General features: G+C 32.2%; 1 protein-coding gene and 1 long non-coding RNA gene across 2 annotated transcripts in view; one reads left to right on the top strand and one right to left on the bottom strand.

Annotated features, from left to right (window-relative positions):
* Positions 1–24035, top strand: part of LOC143193632 (uncharacterized) — a 32529-nt gene extending 8494 nt beyond the window's left edge. Inside the window, exons 7-29 of the mRNA XM_076399958.1 lie at positions 14–300; positions 4659–4871; positions 5645–5808; positions 5863–6069; positions 6121–6256; positions 8060–8407; positions 8467–8673; positions 8728–8910; positions 8968–9150; positions 10684–10795; positions 10853–11394; positions 11452–11681; positions 14501–14708; positions 15429–15619; positions 16944–17065; positions 17129–17274; positions 17540–17731; positions 17792–18277; positions 20715–20899; positions 20955–21126; positions 23388–23557; positions 23617–23803; positions 23857–24035. Of these exons, the coding sequence (XP_076256073.1) occupies positions 14–300; positions 4659–4871; positions 5645–5808; positions 5863–6069; positions 6121–6256; positions 8060–8407; positions 8467–8673; positions 8728–8910; positions 8968–9150; positions 10684–10795; positions 10853–11394; positions 11452–11681; positions 14501–14708; positions 15429–15619; positions 16944–17065; positions 17129–17274; positions 17540–17731; positions 17792–18277; positions 20715–20899; positions 20955–21126; positions 23388–23557; positions 23617–23803; positions 23857–24017 (5032 nt within the window). The 3' untranslated portion in view covers positions 24018–24035. The remainder of the gene's footprint in view (positions 1–13; positions 301–4658; positions 4872–5644; positions 5809–5862; positions 6070–6120; positions 6257–8059; positions 8408–8466; positions 8674–8727; positions 8911–8967; positions 9151–10683; positions 10796–10852; positions 11395–11451; positions 11682–14500; positions 14709–15428; positions 15620–16943; positions 17066–17128; positions 17275–17539; positions 17732–17791; positions 18278–20714; positions 20900–20954; positions 21127–23387; positions 23558–23616; positions 23804–23856) is intronic.
* LOC143192611 (uncharacterized) lies at positions 18852–19361 on the bottom strand. The gene is made up of 2 exons (XR_013004834.1): positions 19232–19361; positions 18852–19165 (listed from the first exon to the last, which is right to left on the bottom strand). It is a non-coding gene; the product is annotated as an uncharacterized LOC143192611 (long non-coding RNA).
* Positions 24036–24339: the final 304 nt, after the last annotated feature.

Here is a 24339-nt window from a genome sequence, read left to right on the forward strand (position 1 = left end):
GTGTATTTTCTAGAGAGGCCATGTCCAATATACCCAGAACTCATAGTTTACGTCTATCAAACTTCTCAAGAAAAACCGAATACGAAAAAAAATTATTCATGCCCGAAATAGACGAGTATGCCATCATTGGTCAGATGCAAAGTCAAGAATTCACCCTGCTTGATCTCGAGCCTGCTTTAAATGAAATCTTAGCGGACTACGACTGCTGTGTCTTACTAGGGCCTCAAGTTCTAGCCGTCTGGCTAGAAGATGGTTATTACTATATGTTTGATCCCAACGAACGTGATCAAAATGGAAAAGGTAAATTTTCATGTAGTTTTTTTCTGTATTAATGTATTAAAGTAATGATATAGATAATAGTTTAAGAATATTTTTAATTCGTAAAAAAAAGTTTAAAAAAACATTACCTTCTTACGTAATATTGGTTGTGGAGTTTTTGTGAAATTACAAGTTTTCAACGTTAGTTACTTGATTAAATAGGTCTTGAAAAAATTAAATGTATTTGTTGAAAAGCGGCCTCATTTCTTGTTCTCATTTTGTAGCAAGATTTGACTTATTTATTTTGTAAACTGTAGAAATATCAGGTTTATTTTTAAAGCTATCTATAACTTTGAGGGGATGGACAAAATAATATGAGCACCTGTAATGTACACAATATTTATTTATGAGTAAGGTATTAAGTAATCATTTTCTTATAAAATAGCCGAAATTCTTTAAGAATACTCCTGGAATCCTAGGAATATTGTTCCATTCTTGTACTAAAACATCCATCATCTACACCTCACTTTCTGCTATGAAATTCCTGTTATCTAATTGTGCTGAAATATGACATTAGTCCTACCTAAGAGAAATCTTTCATGATATTCTGATGCTCTTCAAACTAAGATTGAACTTTCTGTAGTGTTTAGCAACAATTTGATGGAATACATTTATAATAATTCGACCAGTGATGTGAATGAGAGAATCAACTGAATATCACGATATTGTCGCTCAAGTCATATCGGAACTTTCCCCCCTCATCATCTCCCTCATCTTGTTACTTGTGACAAAAGTTTGTAGGCAACAATATAAACAATGATTCATATCAGACCAGATCACATACTTCCATCGTCAATTATCCAGATTTTATGATCGTTGCACCACCTTTTTCGCAGGTTTGGACTGGCTTAAATTATAGATGGCTTATCAGTCACGTGACCTAACTCTGGCCTTACATTCTGCTGGCCAATTACATTTCAAATAAAACCAAAACATAATTTTTCAAAACCCTTTATTAATATAAAATTCTATATAAATACAATTATAGAATATCAAAAAGCTATAAGTATATAATGGATAAAAAAAAATATACTAAATAAAATACTTATAAAGTTATAAGTATATAATGGATGTATATACTGTATATAAACAAAAATTAATTAAATGCGGATATAAAAATGTCTACAACCTAACTAAAAACATAACATATCTCGTTGCAAATATAATCAAAAGCTTTTTTCAATAGCCCTTTTTCCCTTTTTCATATTTCTTTAGTGCTATCAATTCAAATAAGATGTATTAAAGTGTCTATCTTGGTGTTCCCTCATTCTGAAAGCAGAGCACCACAGCTGAAAGTCTGTCTCTGTTAATATTTTACTTATTTATTCAGCACAAAAATGTATTATGGAAAAATCGAGTAGTTAAAAAGACAGCGTAAGCATCTATTAACACTATAATAAAACAACCATAATAAACTTTTGCCTATAAAATGAAGCTCATCTTGTTGGTCTACAAATTGTATTATATTATTTTGTATGAATGTATTTTATTAACATCCTTACTGAACAGTTTATCTCCGTTAAGGACCGTTAAACCAAAATATTAATTATAACCAATACAAGCGTATCGTATCTTAATCAATACACATTTGTTTCACAAAAAAGAACCCCTTCAAAATAATTAATTTTAAATTGATAGCACTTTGCAAATAACTTTTTAAAGAGTAACAAAATCTTTTCATCTAGTATAATCACATTTACCATCAATGTAATTTTGTTATCGCCCAATTTGGACACATTTTCGTTTTAAAGTGTGGGTAATATTTTCACGATTTCTTCTGTTGTATTCCTGTAAAAAGCAATATATTCCTGTAAAATGCCTGTAAAATGCTCTATATAAATAATTGTATACGTACCAGGTAAAAACACTGCTGTGCTAAGTTACATATACACATCTTATATATATGCTAACTTGGGTTGTTTCTTCCAACGAAAACTATGGCTGTTTTTTTTATTTCCGTACATACACTGGATACACAACACTTTTGATAATGAAGATATAATTGTATACGTACCAGGTAAAAGCACTGCTGTGCTAAGTTACATATACACATCCTTATCTAGCTAACTTGGGTTGTTTCTTCCAACGAAAACTATGGCTGTTTTTCTTATTTCCGCCCATACACTGGATACACAACACTTTTGAGAATGAAGAATGAAATTTGAGAATTTTGAGAATGATTGATTGAGATGAAGATATGATTTATAATCAAATAGAAATTATTATTTTAAGACACAAAAATGCTGACTTTACTTTGTTAGACACACAAAAATGGCGTCGTAAACAAACTGAAGCCAACAATCCCGTTATAGAAATGAGCCAATCAAATGCCTTTGTAAACCAATTCAAACGAACCAATCAAAAAAGTGGTCTCTGCATTGGTCCGTCAATGCAAATACAAAACATTTCCTCGGTTTCGTATATTTAAGTAAATCCACTATATATACTCTATGGTTTTAACGTACGTTGGCTGATCACAATCCATTTTAATATATCAGTTAATTTTGGGTTCCGTCAACTATTCCTCCTCGCTGATGAAGTTTTACTATGTTTTATGTACGCTATCATTGCCATGGATACTATTAATCATGAAAAGTCCGAGGGATCACACATTTTACCGGTCATGAAGTCATAGAATAAAGAAATTTAGAAGTGAAAGTTATATGGAAAAATCGGGTCCTACGGTTAAGCTTTTCGGAATCCACGTTACGCGGCCAAATATAAATGAAAAATGCAGCTATATGTGTGTTTCTCTCTCGTTCGGCTTCGGTATTAATAATTCTAACCTAAGCAGTTAGCGGCCATTTTTAGATGATATAATTTGTATTGTATATTTACGTCAAGTTTTTCGGTATGTGTTTTTATATATATATTTGATAATTACTTTACATTATTTTGTGTATTTTAATTTATTAGTGTAATAAAAAGAAAACTTTAAGGGGATCTCTAATGATCTCTTATGTAGGTCCAGGAAAGTTTGTAATCATTTTATAGATGAAGACTATAGACCAAAATATGGAAAGCCATGGCTGAAACAAGATGTAATTCCTACTAGTAATTTAAATAGTAAGTATTTTGTTAAATAATGATTTATTGCATTGAAATAATTAAGCAATATTTATTGAGATTCTTTACCTTTACTAGAAGACATTTGCCCCCAATGGCAATATTAAATCGCATACGTGTTTTGAGGCTGATAGATATCAGAAGCAAGTATATAATAAGAAACCTATGTTTATTATTAGAGAATGGAGGTTCTAACTTGAAATGTATATGTTCATTTATAGATAACTCAGCCTGTCCCATCAGTTTCGTTTCAGGTTAGATGAAAAACTAATGGCTTTACCCTTATTGAAATGCAGTGGCAGAAGATATAAACTGTTATCGAAGATATTCTTCTTGCCTTCTAGAAGAACATTAATGCAGATACTGAATAAGGCTCCTTTTTGCTGCTGGAGTTGTAACCTCTAATTTTGGTCGTTAGTTCAGAAACTTAAATGTAAAGACCGAACTGCAGTTGTCATATTTGATAAAATGTACCTCAATTTAGGTAGGTTGTTAAATCAGTTGATTCTAAAAAATAATACAACAGAACCATTAATAGTTATAATATCTTACTTTAATGTATGTTTTAGGTTTGTTTAAAATATTAGAGAAAGATATAATCAGTGGATTACGTGTTTAGGGTAGTGGAAATATTTCTGTGATTATATCAATGTCTTTATGGTCAAGGAAAATTAATGTAATTGTAATATATCAATAAAATATATTTAAATGTATTTATTTTTTGATGTTCCCAGTAAAATTTAAAGATTTTTTTTTATTTTCCCGCTAAACATTTTTAAATTTCTCGCCGTAACTGTCATACAGCGCATTCGTAAGCGCCCTCACACGTTTCAAGTTTCTTTATTCTATGCATGAAGTCAATGTGAAACAAGATGTACCATATCACATGGTGCTTATATTATTTTGTTTATCTTCTGTATTTTCATAGATTAAATGTATTTTATGTTTCAGTTAATCTCTGCATATTGTTTCAAATAAAGTTCATTATATGTAACAGAAATCCTGTTTTACTTCAACTGTTGATATCTTTTTAAAACCGTAAAATTTTCTTCAAATATCTGATTTCTTTAAATAATCTCAGTTTATTTAACACTATAAAAGGTTCTTCAGCTATAAACCTTAACTTATTAAATTAGTTCTTCAAGCGAGGCTAAATTTCAATCTTATTTATATTAATTATTAATAAACTAAAATCTCTTAATATTGACAGTATTTATTTAAATTTTACCTAAAATTATTTTAATGTTTTGCATTATATTATTGTTTAATTTTAGTTCTCGTGCAAAATAAAACAATCACAACAAACATAATAAACTTAGATCTCCCCAGAGGTGTTGCGTGCGTAACTCGATTTAAAAATCTAAAGGATCTGGTTAATTTATATGTCAGTAACACTGAAAAATCAAAGAGAAGTAGCCGATTTTATTTAAGTAAGGTCTTGGTTAAAGATTATGAAGAAATACCAGATGAATGGTATAATTTTCAAGGTAGGTATTAATACAATGACACACAATGTTTGCTTGTGTAATGTTTTTTTTAATAAAATCTTTATTAGATACGCTTAGTACAATCCTAATTGTACTTATAATCCAATTTGTACTTGGATTAATTCACAAGCAAGGCGAGTGCGAGAAAATACATCAATATATATTCCTCAATAATAAAATTATAATAACTTGTAGCGATAGTTTACACTAAAGCACTTAAAAATATTGTTACACTTTATATAAGTTCGTATGGTTTGGTTCGCATCAATCTCCTGACATCCTGCGCGCTGTCCAGCAGTTGTATTGCTTCCACGTTAGTATGATTTAGTCATCTTCTTTCGTGTTTCATGGCGATATCTTGGATAACTTCGCAAAACCTTTTGATTTCCAAGTCATTGTACAATTCTTTGTTGGTTACGTAACAATAGGCATTGGTAATCAATCGAAGAACCTTGTTTTGACAGCGTTGGATGACTAGTTGATTTGAAGTTTTAGTGCAACCCCTTATTTGCACCCCATAAGTCCAAATTGACTTTGTAATTGCCTTATAGATCAACCTTTTTGATATTAGAGTATGTTATTGGTTCAGTAAACTTTAAGAGTTCTTCTAAAGTCTAGACGTGTCACTCGTCACACCATTTAACCCTAACATATTATTCATAAGATAGTTGTTCAACCATGCTCCATATTGAATCCATGGGATAGACTTAATTTATATTTTTTAAATATTTTAATAGTTTCTTTAAATAATACACTACGTTTTTCTTCAACAGGAGTAGCTTTAGGCAAATGGATATTAAGAGGTACTTTCAATCAGGCTAGCTCACGGTTCTCAGATGAATCGAGGAATCTTCAAGGTCCTGCCACTGCAGTCATGGCTTTAGCCATACAACTAATGTTCGATCCCCAAGAATGGTCTAGCGATACTGTCGATGAAGTATAACGCTTTATTGTTAATGATTCATTAATGAAAATATATGTACCGTTTTAGATTCTGATGGCTGGAGATAAAATCTACAAATCATCAACCAAAACTCTTCAAGACAAAAGCCTGTTTGTTAATTCCCACTTGATGTTGAGTGAACTGAACAAGACATTCAAGGTCCGAACTAAAGAAGCCACGCTGGAAATTGAAGAATGCGTCATTAACGGCTTGATATCTGCCAACAAAGAAAATGATACTTATGATTTAAAAAATGTGACAATTATTTATTTTATGTAGTTTTATGCTTATTCGTATCTATTATAGGCTATAGAAACATTTTTTATTGATAACGACATGGGTATACTGACCACTAGAGATATATCAATAGCACTTTGGCTGAGAAAAGGTGCTTATTTCTATCTAGATCCATATAGCAGGGATTCAAAAGGACTAGCAGCAGGTAATTGTTTTAATATATCTATTTTTATAAATTAAAACTATATTTTTAATTACTACAATTGAATTTCATTGTTAGGTAATGTTATTGATTGGGTTCTAGCATGCAGTCTCATCATATTTTTGCTTTAAAAAAGTTATGTAATAAGAAGGCACTACATCTGGTGAATACCCTATGTGTCGAAAATTTTCCATTTGGGAGGCAACAGTGTTTTCTTCACTAGTCTTGCAACCTGTGGAGGAGCGTTATCATGAAAGGAGTTGACTTTGCATCTATTGCTCCATATTACTGGTCTTTTTTATGGCAATATGTCGTTCATTATATTTTAATTTAACTAATGTTTGTGGACATCTACAATATGACTTTAACTCGGTTTTAGCAGTTCATAATAATCTACACCTTGCTGATCCCACCATATGCTCAACAAGACCTTATGGCCATCGATTTTCCGCGTCGGTATTGATGTGGATGGTTTTTCTGCACCATGCCACCAAAAACTCTTCTATTTTTGCCAGACAAGCAATGAAACCGCGATGCTTAAACAATTTTCGTAAATTCATCAATTTCTGAGCTGTGTAATTATTTTGATACTTTGAGAGGAGTTTTCAGTTGCTAACTCCTGCAATTCAATTTCCTTTTTGGCCCATTAGACTTTTCTTTGCGTTGATATCATAATTACTAGTTTTACGCCGTTTAAACCAAAACCGATAATTGGGATATGACGAAGCGGCATCAACATTACATATATGCTGAAATTTTCGGGGCATACAAATGAAACCGCGATGTTAAAAAAATTTCGTATACTCGTCAACTTCCTTTCCCATTGGACCATTCCCATCGTATATAGACGTATGGAAACAGTTGATTCATGAATTTCAGAGCTGTGTAAAATTATTATTTTGATACTTTGAGAGGAGTTTTCAGCTACTAACTCCTGCAATTCAATCTCTTCGGACTTTCTGGCCCTCTAGACCCGTCTTTGCATTGATACAGTTTTACATCGTTTAAACCAAAATCGATAATTGGTACGTAGCATAGCAGCATCAACATAACACACAAATTAGATTTATTCATCAACGTAATCTCAATCAAGAGCCACACAATCATTCTAGTGCCGCTCTAACTTCACTTCTCGATCATTCAAAACGATTGTGTCGATTTTTTTATATTTTCTGGTGTTACCACCCCATTTGGATGTCCACTGCGTTAAGTATCATCAATGTCCCTACGACCACGTCTGAAGTCATAACACCAACGTTTTATTGTTGTTTCTGATGGAGCGGAGCGGTTCCTTATAACACTATTCAAGCCATTGCTTGGCTTGAACGGGTTTTTCCACTCAAGAAGCAGTGTAAAATTAAAACACAAAATTGTTATTGATCTATAGTTTTGAAAATAACAAAGGTAGTGTCACTCTTAGCACAATGACTGACAAACTTATGAGTAGAATATCATGAACATGTAACAACTTTCTTTTGAAAGTTTGTGCTAACTGAAAAAACGTCGAATGTAATAAAACTAGCGCTATCTATGGATTAGGCTCGGGCCCCGGGACTATTTCCAGTCCATGTGTTAAGTGGTTAGATGGGATTCACAACACATTTCTTCAAATCGGACAATAAAAATAATGTCGAAATGCAATTTGATTTGAAGGAATATCCTATGAGTAGTGTCTCTATATATTGAAAAACTCAATAGTACTAAATGAAAAAGTGTTATTTTGGGCACAGTATTTTTATAAATTAAACCGACAACAATTCAACTATCAATAGAAGAATAAAATAATAATTCAATTAAACCTTTTAGGTTATGGTACTTCTTGCGCTATGCGTTTCCTCACTATCCAAGACTTAGTTCATATGATCGAAACAAATCTAGATCCCAATCTAGATGACTACTTCAACATAACCAAAGTTAAATTGACGCTATACGACGCTCTTGAAGGTGGTAAAGTCATTCCTCCTCTCAACAACTATAGTAAACTCAAGAAGAACTCGGCGATATTACGAAGTTGGGTCAGCGAGAAAAACGAAAAGTATGAAATACGCCGCGGACGTCAAACTGTACCCATGTGCCTGAGCGCTATCGGATTCAATAAACTGAAACCCTCCAGTGAATGGACTAGGAATGACATGGACGCTATATTAGATAAAGGTGAAATAATTCATAAATAATACATAAATGCAGTTATGAATTTATTTTATCAACATTAGGTGATGATCTATATATTAAATCAATGTCGAAAGCACAGGACGAACTAATAGCATCAATGAACGTCGCACAACCTCCACCACCACCGGAAGATGCACAAGCAGAAGCTACACAACCAGGATCTGCACAGCCAGCGCCCGCACCACAAGCACCAACCCAACCAGTAGATACAAAAGCTGCTGGTGACGCCCCTACTAATAGAACTGCTGGTAAAATAAATGTTATTAACTTCTAAACTGGATTCATAATAAGGTATGATGCAGTCGATACAACTCAGCCTGCTGCAGAAGCCCCAGCGGCAACTCCAGGACTACCTACTCAAGACGCCGTAGTAGAAGAAGAGGAAGAACCACAGGTTGAAGTTAAAATCACGTCGGATAATGTTATCACTGACTTGAACATAGGGCCCAATAATTTGTTACTGGAATTCTCCGACATTGCTTCAGGTAATCAAATTTCTACATACGCAGAATTTTTCATTTAATACGAAACCGTACTTTTAGGAAACATTAAGGAATTGCTCAAGGATTCCATAAAAACAATGTTCAAAGATGAGCAAACTGATGAGAACTTCAACCAGGAGGGGTTACTTGAAACCAAAAACTATACCGTAGCGTTGTGGAGAGATGACAAAGCATACTATGTGTTTGATTCTAAACCAAGAAATAGTACAGGACAAGTTATAGGTAAATTAAAATAGTTAATGGACCGCCATGGGCACAACGAAATTAGTTGATATGCCTGACACTTATAATAAGTATTTTTAATAGTATGCGTGGCATTTAAAATATTTATATATATCTATATATATATATATATATATATATATATATATATATATATATATAAACTGAATGATGAAAATGAATTAATGTTAGTTAGGACTAGACAACTGTTGAGTTCATTTGGCTAATTTTGGTTTTTAAATATTATAAATAGTAATTTATAAATAAATAAATATAAATATAAATAAATATATATATATATATATATATATATATATATATATATATATATATATATATATATATATATATACAACACCAAGAACTGAAGAACTCAGATGAACTTTGAAACAAATCAAATTTATCTCTTCTCTCTTTTCCATTTGTCATATTTGTTTTGTGCCATCAATTTAGCTTATTATATTTCTGCCTTTTTATTTTCTTATACTGAAAGAATTTTTTTAAATATTTTCCTATTAAAATACTGTTTACCTGCTTTTTCCAAAAGTATATATCGCACCTTATTATTTTTAATATTCTATCTGGAAGGTAATAATGTAGTGTGCAATTAAAATATTTTAAATTTATATTTTTTGAAAATATTTGACAAAAAATATGTTATATACATTATCGACGTAGCAATATCGAGGGATAAAATAGAACAGATAGCTCAAAGACCTAGTGGAAATATAAATGATTTCTCAAACATACTATTCAAATGATGCATATTTCTGAATCTTCATATACATTTACATGTATTTTAATTCCAGTTAACAGATTCTTATTCCAGATACTTAGCATTACTGTTATATAAATTGATATTATTAGTTATTGTTATTGGCACTAGTGTGGTCTGATTATACGTGAGATGCACATACACATATTTACTTATGAACAAGAGCGTCATGCCATATTTTATCGAAGGTTTGTTCTTATATAAAATACCTTTGATCCTTCATAGTCTTTTTCAATTACATCTGTTATTCTATGCACCCGGTCAATTGTCGAGTGTTTGTTAACAAACTCAACCCGAGATAGGTCTATAGGTTTTTATTTCAACTGGTGATATTCCAGGTTTTGGAAATATGATATTTTCAACCATCTTCTAAAAGTCGACATGTGTTGGCCGAAATACTGCATTGCTCAAGTTGACGAGTTTTATAATACCCTTTCTTGGTAGTTTTTTCCAGTTATTGTCCTGGGACTTTAGTAACTTATTTATGGGTTATCTGTTACTTATTTCGGCGTAACTAATTAAATTATAATTAATATCAATTTAATTTGGTTTGAAAGCTTTTTCTAGATGGTCAGCAAATGCCGCTGCGTCTTAATTATTTATTTATAATGCATTAAATGTAAACTTTCTTTTGATACACCATGTATATTATCATTCTATCGGTCAAATATTCCATAATAAAAAGTCCAACTCTCCTGAAAAATTTAATTATTTTTAGTTATGATATTAGTTGTTTTAATTTGAGTATATTGTAAAAGGCAAAGAGGATTGGGATCCAGAGCCAATTGAGGTAAAACCAACCGACGACAAGAAAAAAGGCAAAAAATCAAAGTACGGAGAATTCGAAGATGGCGAAGAAGGAGAGGAGCGGTGAAACTTTGTTAATCGACTTAGCGTTAAGTATATAATTTACGAATCTACTTACAGAGAATCGGGACCGAGTGAAACGGAAGGGGAAGAGGAAAAGAGAGAAGAAGATAAGAAGAAAGAAGAGGATAAGAACAAAGAAGAAACCAAGGGTGATGAAGACAAAAAGAAAGAGGAGAACAAAACGACAGAGGAGGACAAGAAGAGTGAAGAAGACGAAAAGAAAGAAGGAGATAAAAAGTCCGAAGACGAGAAAAAGAAGGAAGAAGACAAAAAGAAAGAAGGGGATAAAAATAAAGAGGAAGACAAAAAATCAGATCAAAAAAGGCAAAAGAAATCACAATCATATTGGGTAAAGAAGGAGGTTGCAGGTCGTGCCTGCGTGTTGTGGTTTACCGAACTGGATGACCTTATCACGTTTATATATGAAAACATCCAGCCGAAAGATCGATGCAAGAGCGATTTCACTCTAAAAAGCGTTAAAGTCACTAATAGTCTGAAAATCAAGTCAAAATACAACCCAGACGATGAACGAGGTGATGTTTACGCTGGCGATTGGTACGATTTCAAAGAGATCGATCACGGAAAGTGGATATTGCGAGGTTCGAAACAAATATTTCAGAAAAAATTACTGAAACCTATATTTCTAAATATTTTAGGCAGTTTAGATTTGACCCACAACCTATTTCCTGAAGGAAATCGTGGAAAACAAGGGCTCACGGCTAGTATAATCGCTTTGGCCGTAGCGAATATTTATGAAATCACCTGTTTCGCGAGTACCACGCCCGACACAATAATGGTTTACGGAGATAAGTTGTACACATATATGAAGAAAATTAGAAAGAAACAGTTGAAAGAAGACCGCCGTATCAAACTAAAAGATGATGAGGTAATATTTATTATACTATACAAGAACATAATGTGATAAAATATGGGCCTATAAATTAATTTTAAATGATTTACAACAAATGATGTTACTTACTGTGTATGAAATCGCATCGTGTAAATTCGTAACCAAACTTTATATCGAAGTCTCACTAACAGAAGCCTCACTTATAATTTAGACTCTACATTTATGTATAGTCCATTCAAAATTATTTTGTGTATATGTCATCTAAATTTGAGACGTTAAAACCTCGCGATATTGCCGCACTAACTCTGAGTTTTATTTCATTTTGGCTTTAACATACAGCAAAATTCTAATCTAAATAAAGTAATTGAACAAAAATATTTAGTTTATTTTAACATTATAGTACATCTAATGTATATATTATCGAAGGAATTAAAACTATAATTAAGAACACAAGTATAATAGTTTGTAGGTTAGAGTTGTTTTATATTATTTACAATGAACTGTCTCCCACCCATCCCTCTGGAGGCCTAATCCACCTAATTAACAATTATATATTAAATTAATGCATTTTACTTTCATTCGAGAGCATATTTACCTTTTTACGTTTAGTTCTTGTTTTCTTCGATGATGGGTTTACTTGCCAAGTCATCTTGATATCACTGTATTTTTTATTTTTTTGCTACTACCTGTGTACACCATTCTTGATAAAATTAATCACTGAATTATGCCTAATGCATTTACCATATCTACATTTAGTAATCATTCTCTCCTCATACATTCTAATCTAATGCTCATGTTTAATTCTGAACAATTACAATCATATCTATGCACACAAATCTGTCACGCTCTACAATACCATTTTCTACAGTTATATTCTGCTAATTATGTGCATACCTTTGTTGTTTCCAATTTCCAGCATTATCACATATCCTGAAAGTTTCCATTAGTCACTTTCACTTTCCGAGTTATTGTCCAAGTCAATCACTAAACTGTTAATTTCCAATCCCTCTAAAACATGTTCACGATTCAACTATTTATCAATTACTTTCTCTGTATGTCTTATCCAGTTCATCCAAACCGAAAGTATTATGGTCGACAGTGCTTCCTTACACATATCTAAACAGTTCTTGGTGGAATATCCTCTTCAACCAGCATGTCTATTATAATAATTGTTCAAAACTTATTTTATATGCTTTAAGCCATTCCTTAATTATAGCCATTGTTGATGCACTTGTTGGGATCTTCTTCACCAGTGTACTCTGGACAACGGCAAGAACATTTTATCATACTTGCGGCTCCTTGGACTTAGAGGAAAACACTAATTCCACAACAGGAATAAAAATATTTCATTTATATTCCTGTTTCCAGCATGAAATAGTTCTTCATGGCATATAGTTATATCTGCAATGAATTATTAATAAATATTATGACTGACGAAACCTAATAGGCAGTTATTCCCACGTTTACCTTTTTCCATCAACTTTTGTTACCTTTGCGCTATATTTATTACCATCTTTCCATGAATGACCCTATATACGATTCTGAAACATCCACGTCTTAACCACGTGTAATAGCTACATATCTTTCAGCTATTTATGGATACTTTCAAGACTAACAATGTTCTCTGGAATAATTGTATTAAATTATGTTTCGATAGAAAAAACTACTTAATGTTTTTATATATTTCGTATATTTAAACTCTGATACAACTAACATCAAGCTGATCTATTTGGTGGATTTAAGATTACATCGTTTTTTACTTTTTTTGAGATATTTTAGAGACCGTGTCCGTATTAATATAGAGTGCAGCTGCAACACGCTAAAACTATTTTCAATAAAAACCGCGACGATTTGAAATTTATTAAAACAAACCCTTAAAACAAAAGTTTGTCGGTCTATAAGCCGTAATTATAATATGCCTACGTTTGACAACCGGACGACTTTGATAGGCTAGTTCGATTTCACGTTCGAACTTATCAGACAGCATTGTCTCTTTTTAACTAAAATAAAGAGAGAAGGAAAATATTGCCTGATTCTGAAACGAATTTATAAATTCGGCCAGGCAATACATTAAATATCTTGATGACGTTTATACAAAAAAGCTTTGAATTGACTATACATACATTTTCCTATAACACCACTAAAGAACGTCAAGTATTATAAGCTACTATTCAGTATAATAATCAATATCTACTTCAAACGTAGCATTGATCAATTCTTTACTTGAAGGCTGCTATAAACGTCAGCAAATCAATTGGTGCCATCAATAACGTGCCGTCACTTCCGACGGTCCATGGCTGCAATCTCGACCATGTTGATAAATCTAATCGTATACTATATTATATATAATTAAATTCTTGTAGACTTCTCTGTGATTTATAGTTTCATTGGAGCTGTTTTTTGTGCTCTTCACGTAAGATGAATTAAAAATATTAATGATAAAAGCAAAACTCCAAAGATCATCAGAGAAATAGTTTTAGAGTTAATTTTGGTACACCATATGAAAACAGAAAAAAATCGAAGACCAAAACCTTCCACGCATATGCATCCGATGGTTTATATTCATTTTTTCTCCTATAACAAGCTCGCACCCTCTCTTTCTCTCTCTCTCTCTCACGTACATACAATTTCTTTCTGTGTGTAACTTGGTATTTACCATTTTAATGTCCATCATTATTTTGTTTTTAAAGTTATAATGGAACATTCATTATAATGGAAAAATATGCAAGTTACCAACTCACAAATTAATCCAAAATATTGTTTACATTTCCTAAAGAGATATGCTTACATAGAGATGGGCTTACATACATGCATACTTAATAATTATGCCAAAAATATTTTTTCATCTTTAACAGATCGACTGGGTTATGAAGCATGAAGATTTCAAATTAACTGATATTCCAAAGAAAATTTGTTTATCCAAATTTATGGTCGAAGTCCAAGTCGAACCTAACAAAATAGTAGGCGACGTGAAGGCGCAATCCTTTGAAGACATACTCGATGTTAAAAGGGGTCTGGATAAGTTTTTCGAAGATTCAAAATACGGAATACTTCAGTCGAAAGGTAATTCAAAGTTTCACCGATATTTTGCAATTCATGGTATGCTTAAGTAGTAATATTCAATAAAATGGACTCTAAACAACGGTCCTTGGCATTAAGCTTACCCTGAGATTGACGAACTTATAAATCATCACAGAAGACATCCGACCTTACCCAGCCTGGTTATCAGCGTGTCTGTGTTTGTCAAATTTTACATACTTGTTTAGAAGACAATCACATTTTAATACAAATATAAACGTACAACCTGAACCCGCTGGGATTCGTCTTAATCACTGCGGCTAATTAGCCGGCTAACTTATGTTTAATTGAATCCTCTCTGCCCCCTTGGGGTTTTCATGCTTCTAATTAGTAGTTTTTGGTAGTTACTATGTCAGATTATCTAATTGTCAAGTAAAACACTGCTGGAGGTGGCACAAAATTTCAATTTTCGACAATAATTAACTGACAGTAAGGGTTCTGACTCTGGATTCTATTGATTAATGTCTTTTAGGCTATTCGTTACATCTTTCATCCATTCAGGTCGATTTTGCTACAACATACTGTCGAAAATGCATCTCTTTTATCCGACAAGCACCCCTACGCCATTGCAATCTGCATCTTACTTATTTCTCAGCATGTACTTCTTGTATATATTGACTATATGGATCCGTGTAAATTTTCCTATTAATAACGATTCAGTACTACACGTTATGTTATTTTTACCCGTATTTAAATTTTCTTTAGGTATATATATTGCCATATGGAAAGGCGAGAAGATGTATTATTTGTTTGATGGGTTAAAACGAGGTCCAAATGGAATACAGTCTACCACTGGATCAGGATGTATAATACGTTGTTTGATGTGTGAAGATTTGGCTAAAATATTTTTGGAAAATATCCCAAATACCGGCAGAAACGAATTTTTCATTCATAAGGTATATACATATATAAATAATATAAGCTAAAAACTTAATATGGTGTTGTATGGGTTTTCTCAATAAGGACAGTTCGTTACAATGAAATACAACTATTTTTTATTTCAAAAGCATTTGTATGTCATTGTATGTGGTTTGTAAAATAGATTAATTGATAGATATCTCTGCGAGAGATAACCGTATCTCCAAATCGTTCATGCAGAATATTTGTTATGACGTCCTCTATATAAGACGTAACGTCGTCCTCCTGGAAATATATGTCCTCCGTGCTTATTAAAGGGGATAGGCCAAATAATATGAACACCGTGCAATATAGTACATAATGTTGCGTGTTGTCAATAGTGCTTTTAACATGACACATATGAATTGCTCAGTTTATATGCAAAGTTGTATAGGTTGTAGTACAATATATTATACTCTTTGTTCCGTTAAAATAAACAATCGGTGAAATGTGCAATCTCTCAGACATCAACAGGGGGTAAGTCATTAGTCCCCGGCTAACGAGAGCGAGTATATTTTGTCGACAAAATAATATGGCGGGAGCATCATAAAGCTAACATTCATGATCACACCCCCCCTCCCCATGAAACCCTTTAAAACGGAAGTTAATGCTAGGCTACGAAAGAAGTCGTGCAAACATCAAAAAACGTAGACATTTGATAATTGGAAGAATATGGTATTGAGTTATGGTTTACATTGTTTTGCTACAAACGGTCGTGTTTATGTATGGAAGACGCTAAAAGAAGCCTAGGACATGTAATAATCGTAATAATAAAATTGAATTCTTTTAAAGGCAATCTCTGGAAGTTCCATTAAACCCCTTCGTGGGTTATCCTTACACCACTTAAATCATATATTATCCAACAATCTATCTCTAATAGCCGTATATCTTTTGAATCTTTGTGGATGCTTTCCAAACTAACAATTTTCTCTGAAATAATTGTATTAAATTATGCTTCAATTGAAAAAACCACTTACTGTTTTATACATTCCGTATATTTGATCTCTGAAACACCAAGATCCCGACATAATTCAACCTGATCCGAAATCAATCAATTGTCATTTTCCTGTTAGTACAGAACATCGTTAGGTAGATGAAGAAGGATGGAACACTGAATAAGTTTTTGTTGATGAAGTTTTGTGAACGAATTGCCACCTCAAAAAATAGGCCAAAATTGGGGTCCTAAAAAACATTCAATTTGTTAGACTGACTATACTGACTAGCTTTTACATAATAGTTTTTCAGTATATTACACAAATGGACACAAAATCAATCACCTAATAAACAGCTTGTTGATCATATGCATTGGAACGATACTTTCAGATTACAATGTCCAGGAACTTGTGCCCTAGAGAACGCGCACCACACGAAATAATACCAGCTCCTAAAGCAGTACCGATAACGGCTGGGTTCAAAGTTGTCATTCCTGGAAAAAGCATTGTTAGGTAACGTCTCGGTTAAAATTCAGTTTTTATTATATAGTTACAATCCATTTGGTATGTTTACAGAGGGACTATAAGTCAAGAGGATCCCAAATTCGCCAAAGGGCCGAATATAATGAGTGCTCCTATAGCTATCGTGGCACTTACAATGGCGGAAGTTCACAAACCAGAGAACTGGTCTAAACCAATTGTTGATGAAACTATTATACTAGGTATTTTAGAAAATTCTAAAGAGTAGCACTTCTACTTTGAATATTCACTAATTATACCCACCTGGTCACTGCACTCTTGACTCTTGTAAATTACAAACCTAAGTAAAAAACTCTAACGACTGCAGTAGTAGCAGAAGGTTCCATTGCATTGACCGCTGATCAAGACGTTTACAAATACATTATATAATTTTAAACAGTTTAATATGTCATCCACATACTTGTCTAAAGCCTGTTTATTAACATTTTTATGCTATTTTAATTTTAGGTTCAGAGTTGTACGAAGACAGCATAAGCGAAATGGGATTTGATTTCAATCCTTACGAGGATAGATTAGATATATATCGCGTCAAAAGCAATTTTAAGCTTGGAGTCCTCAAGGTTAGCTGTGAATTCCGCCACACTGACCAAAAAGGTATTATAGAGACTAAAGATCCGACCGTTAATAATCTTCGACGAGGTATATATTTCGTTATGTCGTTACCACTAATATAAAAACTTTTCAAAAATATTCTTGTAGGCATCGAGAACTTCTTTGAAGAAAATACCCACGGTATTTTGGTTACCGAACCCCTCACATTAGCGATATGGGAAGCAAAACCAACAAACAAGGAAAAAGAAAAGGACAATAAAGAGGAGAAGCATAAGAAAAAAGAGAAGGACGATAAAATAGTGAAAGACGACAAAAAAGATAAAGACGAAGATGACAAAAAAGAGAAAGATGACAAAACAAACATAGACGATAAAGAAGAAAAGGACGATAAAAAAGAGAAGGACGGCGCTAAAGAAAAAGGCGACGAAAAAGAGAAACAAAAGAAGGGCTCAAATGAAAAAGATAACGAAAAAAATAATACGCTAGGAAAAGATACAGCTAAAGTAGATGAAAATCCGTCGGTCTTTGTTTTCGATCCAAATCCTAGAAGTTCCACAGGTATGCCGTTACTAAACGGTACTGGCTGTTTAATGTCATTCGTGAATAGTAAAATGGCTGCTGATCACATCATAGGTATTAATTTATTATTATTATTATTATTATTGATTTACCTTCGTAGTAACTTTCAAATGATGTTCAGATCTTCAGATAAAAAGTTGACCTCATATATATATATATATATATATATATACATATATATATATATATATATATATATATATATATATATATATATATATATATATATATATATACATATATATATATATATATATATATATATACATATATATATATATATATATATATATATATATATATATATATATATACATATATATATATATATATATATATATATACATATATATATATATATATATATATATATATATATATATATATATATACATATATATATATATATATATATATATACATATATATATATATGTATATATATATATATATATATATATATATATAGTCTATTCAAAGTTATTTTGTACACACGTGATTTAAATTTGTGACGTCAAGACCTAGCAATGTTGCCACATCAACTCTGAGTTTCAGTTCAGCTTGGCGTTGACATACAACAAAATTCTAGTTTAAATAAAATAATGAAACAACAAACACAAACAAAATATTATCAAGCATATACAGTTTATTTTAATATTATAGTACATCACCAGTTGAGTTCATGTTTTGAAAGCCATTCCTTCATCACAGCCTTTGTTGATGCTATTGCTGGGTTTTTTTTCCATCAGAGTTCTGTGATATAGTGTATTGTCCATAATAACTGATGGTTCCTCCAGGTCCTTTAACAATTGATATTCAAAACAAAACAAAAACACTTTATGGTTCATTTATTCATGGTAGTCGCCCTTGGACTTGGAGAAAAACACTAATTCTGCTCCAGGAATAAATCCATTCTTATGCCCTACATTAGTAACAATATATCTGCAATTAATTATTAATAAATATTATGACCCACAACACCTAATCAAATGCTAATGTAACTTTTACCTTTTTCCAATTTTTCAATCAATTTTTTTTGTCTTTACACTCTGGAATTTCTATTAGACATCTTCGAAAGTTATCTTTACACTATAATCCTATACCCTGTAGGAATGTTTGAAGGGATGTCTGATATCCCTCAAAAGCTGCATGTTCCTAACTCTTTTATGTATACTTTCCATATTAACAAATCTCTCTGAAATAATTTTATTAAATTATATTTATATCGATAAAAGAGTTTGTGTACTCACTGTTCTTATACATTTCCTATATTTGATCTCGAATAGAACCAATATCAAGATGGTCAAAATTCGTAACACACTTCGTATGTAGACGGGTTTTCTTGGTTGAATTTAACATATTGTTCTTCATTTTGTAAGCGATGTTAGTCATAGTACCCACACTAATATTTAGTGCGACAGCAACCCGCTAAAGAATATTTTCAATAAAATTGTAGGGACTTATATTATTTAATATCATCAATATTTTCCTCTCTAACGGAATTCACTTCTCTCTATTCGAAATACCTTATAAAAGACATAGTTTGTGAACCTGGCTGTCTATTGTTTTCGATATTTTTAAACAAAGTAATATGATACATTACGTAGCGATTTAAAATTTATTAAAAGAATCAAAGCGCTAAAATAACGTTTCCCGGTTTACAACCTGTAGTAATTATAACTAATATTTTCAATAATTTTGCGTACGTTTGATAACCGGACGACTTTGACAGGTTAGCTCGAACTTATCAGACAGCATTATGTCTCTTTTTTAACTAGAATAAAATTAGAAGGAAAATATTATCTGATTCTGAAACGAATTTACAAATTGCGGCAGGCAACACATTAAACATCTTGATGACGTATGTACACAAAAACTTTTATGCAAAAAGTTAATTAATGTAATTAGTGTAAGAAAAATTGGTGCTATTGTTGCTGCTGAATTCATAATAAATTATAAAGTGAAAAAAAAAATCAACCGACTTGGTTCCCTGCTTCAGTTGGTGCCAGTTTATCAACATAAATATCTACAAATTCCACCAGTATTTGAATAGTTATAGAAATAAATTTCCATAGAAATAAAAAATCGATCGTTTCAAAAAAGCTGTAAAAGTTTCTTTATGAAGATAAAATAGCATAATTGTTCAAAACAACAGTTAACAATTGCTGTTAACAAATAAACTTCAAAATATGAAAATTTCTGGAAAGATTATTTATCTAACACTAGATGCAGTGCCCAGGATTAAAATCACATTATTCTTCATTAAAGAACGATGATTTAGCAAATGTTATAGAAAATCAAATATAATACTATGTCTTTAATATACAAACATTGTGCTTATTTTAATATTAAATTGTTTATTTTGATTCAAGGTCATGGTGGCGGAGCCAGACCTTTCCATAGTGATAAAACATTGTAAAAAATCATTTTATTAGTATTTTACTATGTCTTGAAAAATTACAAACCAAAATAGCATTTTTTTTTACTTCAGGATGTATACTCGACCAAACAAAAAGAGGTGGTGACTTTATAATTGTCCCTGTAGAAATTGTAATAAATACTGGCAAGAAAAATCGAATTCTAGTAGAAAGAACGCCTACTAAAAGTAGCATTAACACATTGCCCAGATGCTCCAAGCTAACAGCCTCTGAACAACAAAAGAAACTAAGAAAACTGGTAATATATCTTTTGTATGGCACAGTGTTTAATTATTAATATTTGCTTTTTTCAGGCTGAAGAAGAGCGAAAACGTAAGAAAGCCAAAACACTTCAGCTTATAGGGAGAAATGGTTATTACGTTAAAGGAAATGAAGCTATTCTTAGAGGATACAAGAGTCAGAACTCAGCTGGCTTTTGTGCTGAGACCAGAAACAAGCAAGATATTCCCAACTGTATAGCTTCAGGTTAGACTTAGTTCAATTTTAACAGCACCTACTAGACACCAAGTGAACCGGAAAGTCATTACCGTCTTTTCTAATAGATGTCGTTAGGCCATTTTATTCCACTGACATCAAGCTTCAAAGCTATATATGTTCTATTTTGCGAAAGTAACACCGTCATAAATATACACCTGTTTAAAAATTTCAAATTTTCTATTTTAAAACGTGCCTTCGCGGCACGTATTTCTTTTGTTATTTAATGAAAAGAAAAAAACCGTTGAAAGTCATCATTGGTTCGTATTATTGGTGATTTCTAAAATTAAAATGTGGTGATTTTCAACCTTCAAGACAAATATCGTTCTGCACACATGTCCTCATTTGCAGAAAATATTAGATAAAGACTCAACGCAAACTTAAAAACAAAGGGAAATGAGGAAAAACCAAAAGACGGGGAGATGGGTGCCACATCAATTGAATGACGGGCAAATGGAAAATATAAACATCGTTAATGCTGCTTCAAAGGTGCGATCCAAAGTCATTTCTCCATCGAATAGTGACCGGTGATGAATAGTTGATTTATTTTGAAAACCTTAAGCGCAAAAAAGAATGGTTGTCGCCTTGCGAAGCAAGCCGATCGACTCCAAGGTCAAATCGTTTTGATCGCTAGATAATACTCTATGCTTGGGGGAACCAGAGTGCAGTAGTATATTAACAACTGTTGAAACCTAGTGAAACAATTAATACTGATCGCTACCGAGAACAAATAACAACACAGGTAAATTAAGACACGGTAAAGTAATTTTACAGCACGATAACAAGCCGCCTCATAAAGCAAAACAGGCCAAGGAAGCGTTGAAGGCACTTGGATGGAACATACTATCACACTCGTCCAACTATCAATTTTTCGCATCAATGGGACATGCGCTTGCAGAGCAGCGCTTCGTCAATTTCCAAGAAGTTAGAAAATGGCTCTGTGAATGGTTTTGCTCAATGCACAAACAGTTTTTTTCAAATGACATCATGCTAATACTTTGAGAATTTTCCATTTTCTTGAAAATGATTTATTTTAAAAAGAAACGGTAATGACTTGCCAGTACACCGTTATCTTTAAGATATATATTATTTTTCATCATCATCAATTCTCAGTTAGTAGCTTTCTATAAGATTATTCATTGCTTAGTGTAGAGATATTTTCAAAGAATTGTAATATATTTATTTGAATTTATTATTCAATTATCCATCACATATTAATGCAACAACTTTATCTCTAAATACAATTGTTCCCATCTTCCATAGGCCTCATCTTTAATATATTAAAACCCCTGTATCTTAACGGATGCACCTTATTATATCAGTTGTGAATGTCACTCGCTTCTCTTATGTTAAAAATCAAATACAGTTAATGATGTACTACTTAATCACTTAATTTGCTAACTAGATGCCGTGGAGAAATACAGTTACAAATATCTCGTACGTGTTATTTTCTTTATTTACTCTTAAGCAATATAGTGACGCAAACTAATAATATTAGTAAAAAGGAATCCACTATTTTTGCATGAAAAGAAGGTTTTATTTGAGATACTTAGAATGATTCGATATGGGCTAAATTTCCACATATCTGTTCAATAATTTGTTAATATTTTGAAAGTAATCCTTCTCCTAGAAACCCTTGCCTTCATTGTCGTTTCTTGAGACGAATTTTTCACCAAAAATATAGACCATGGGCAGAAATAGGTAGTGATCCCTTGATACCAGGTCCTAACTATAAAATTGGATAATATCCCAACCAGGTCCCCAGAGTTTTGGACAAGCAGCTTAGCCAAATGCTTCTTTCAGACGGCCATTTGTTCACACCACAGGTTCGAGAATCAGGAATATATCCTAGGGAAGCAGCACACAATATATGATTGCTTTCCAGTCCCACCAAAAATACATAAAAATCTTCCTAGGCGTATACACACTGAAAAATATTCATAGCATCTCGAATCCAGCCAAAATCAGATCAACTAACAAGTTTTGTCATACTGGATTTCTGGCTATTATTGCGCACTTTTCCCATGATTTCATACTACCATATTGAAAAGCATCAAGGAAAGAAATTCGATACCTTGTCTCGCACACGTATATCATTTTTGGTTAAACTTCCAAAACTGTCTATACTCTGTACCTGATACATTCGTGGATACACTAATGAAGTCTAATTTAACATTTAGATTTCTCAGTTCGACTCATTTCGCAAGGTGTTTACAATTTAATTTGCATTATTATATTGTTTTACATTTTAGTTGTCATGCATTCTCTTGTTTCAATCGAAGATTGGAACTACAAACATATAGACATCATATTAGATACAGGCGATCAGTTATATATCGATTCCTATATCGCGTATGGACCCAAGGATCCCAAACTTGGCATGGAGAATATATTAAGAAAATTTTACTGGCAAAATTTGGAGGTACTATTACAGGTCAGTTATAATAACAACAGAACAAAGATATCAATACTCTCTTCCAGGTACATGTAACTGTATATAAGCCAATAAAAACCGAGATTCTGACAAACAATAGGCTAAATGGAGTTTTGGAGACCTATTTCCAACAGGAGAACTTTTGTATCTTCCAATGCGTGAATGACTACATTAGCCTTTTCTTTAAAGGCGGCTACTACTTCATGTTTGATCCTCATGAACGTGATATGGAAGGTATGTTTTTGCAAACAACCCGTTCACATTCAATGGAAACAATTATGTTATAGGAAATATTCCGAAACCTGATAAGGAAGGTACTGCCATTGTGATGCGCTTCGATAGCATTAAACCTTTATCCATTAAAATAATTCAGAACTTATGTAAAGATACGGAAGAAGAGGAAAAAACGACATTTACATTATGGTTAATTTCTGTAGATACAAAATGATTAAAAACTAAAAAAATCACGTATTTTATTGCCTTGCATAGTTGGAGTGAAACAAGCTGAGTGTGAGACATTAACAAATTTATTTTTTTAAATGTAAGATGCCAGTATCTTAAATGCTTGCAGGTATTTTAATCTAACTTTTAACCACTGCAACAGACGCTAATCCTGGGACAATAAATGATATGAATATGAATTGAATGGCCAGATTTAGTTCACTTTGACTTCTGCCTATTTTCACACCTCAAAATAAGAAGATTGAAATAAAAGCATGTTGTTTGGGAAGCCGCTTCAGCGCTAAGATTTACAAATTGGACTTCTAGTC

The sequence above is a fragment of the Rhynchophorus ferrugineus genome, unplaced genomic scaffold, assembly GCF_030347505.1.
Source record: "Rhynchophorus ferrugineus isolate W39M unplaced genomic scaffold, kcgeb_rfMv2 rfM3, whole genome shotgun sequence".
NCBI lineage: Eukaryota > Metazoa > Arthropoda > Insecta > Coleoptera > Curculionidae > Rhynchophorus > Rhynchophorus ferrugineus.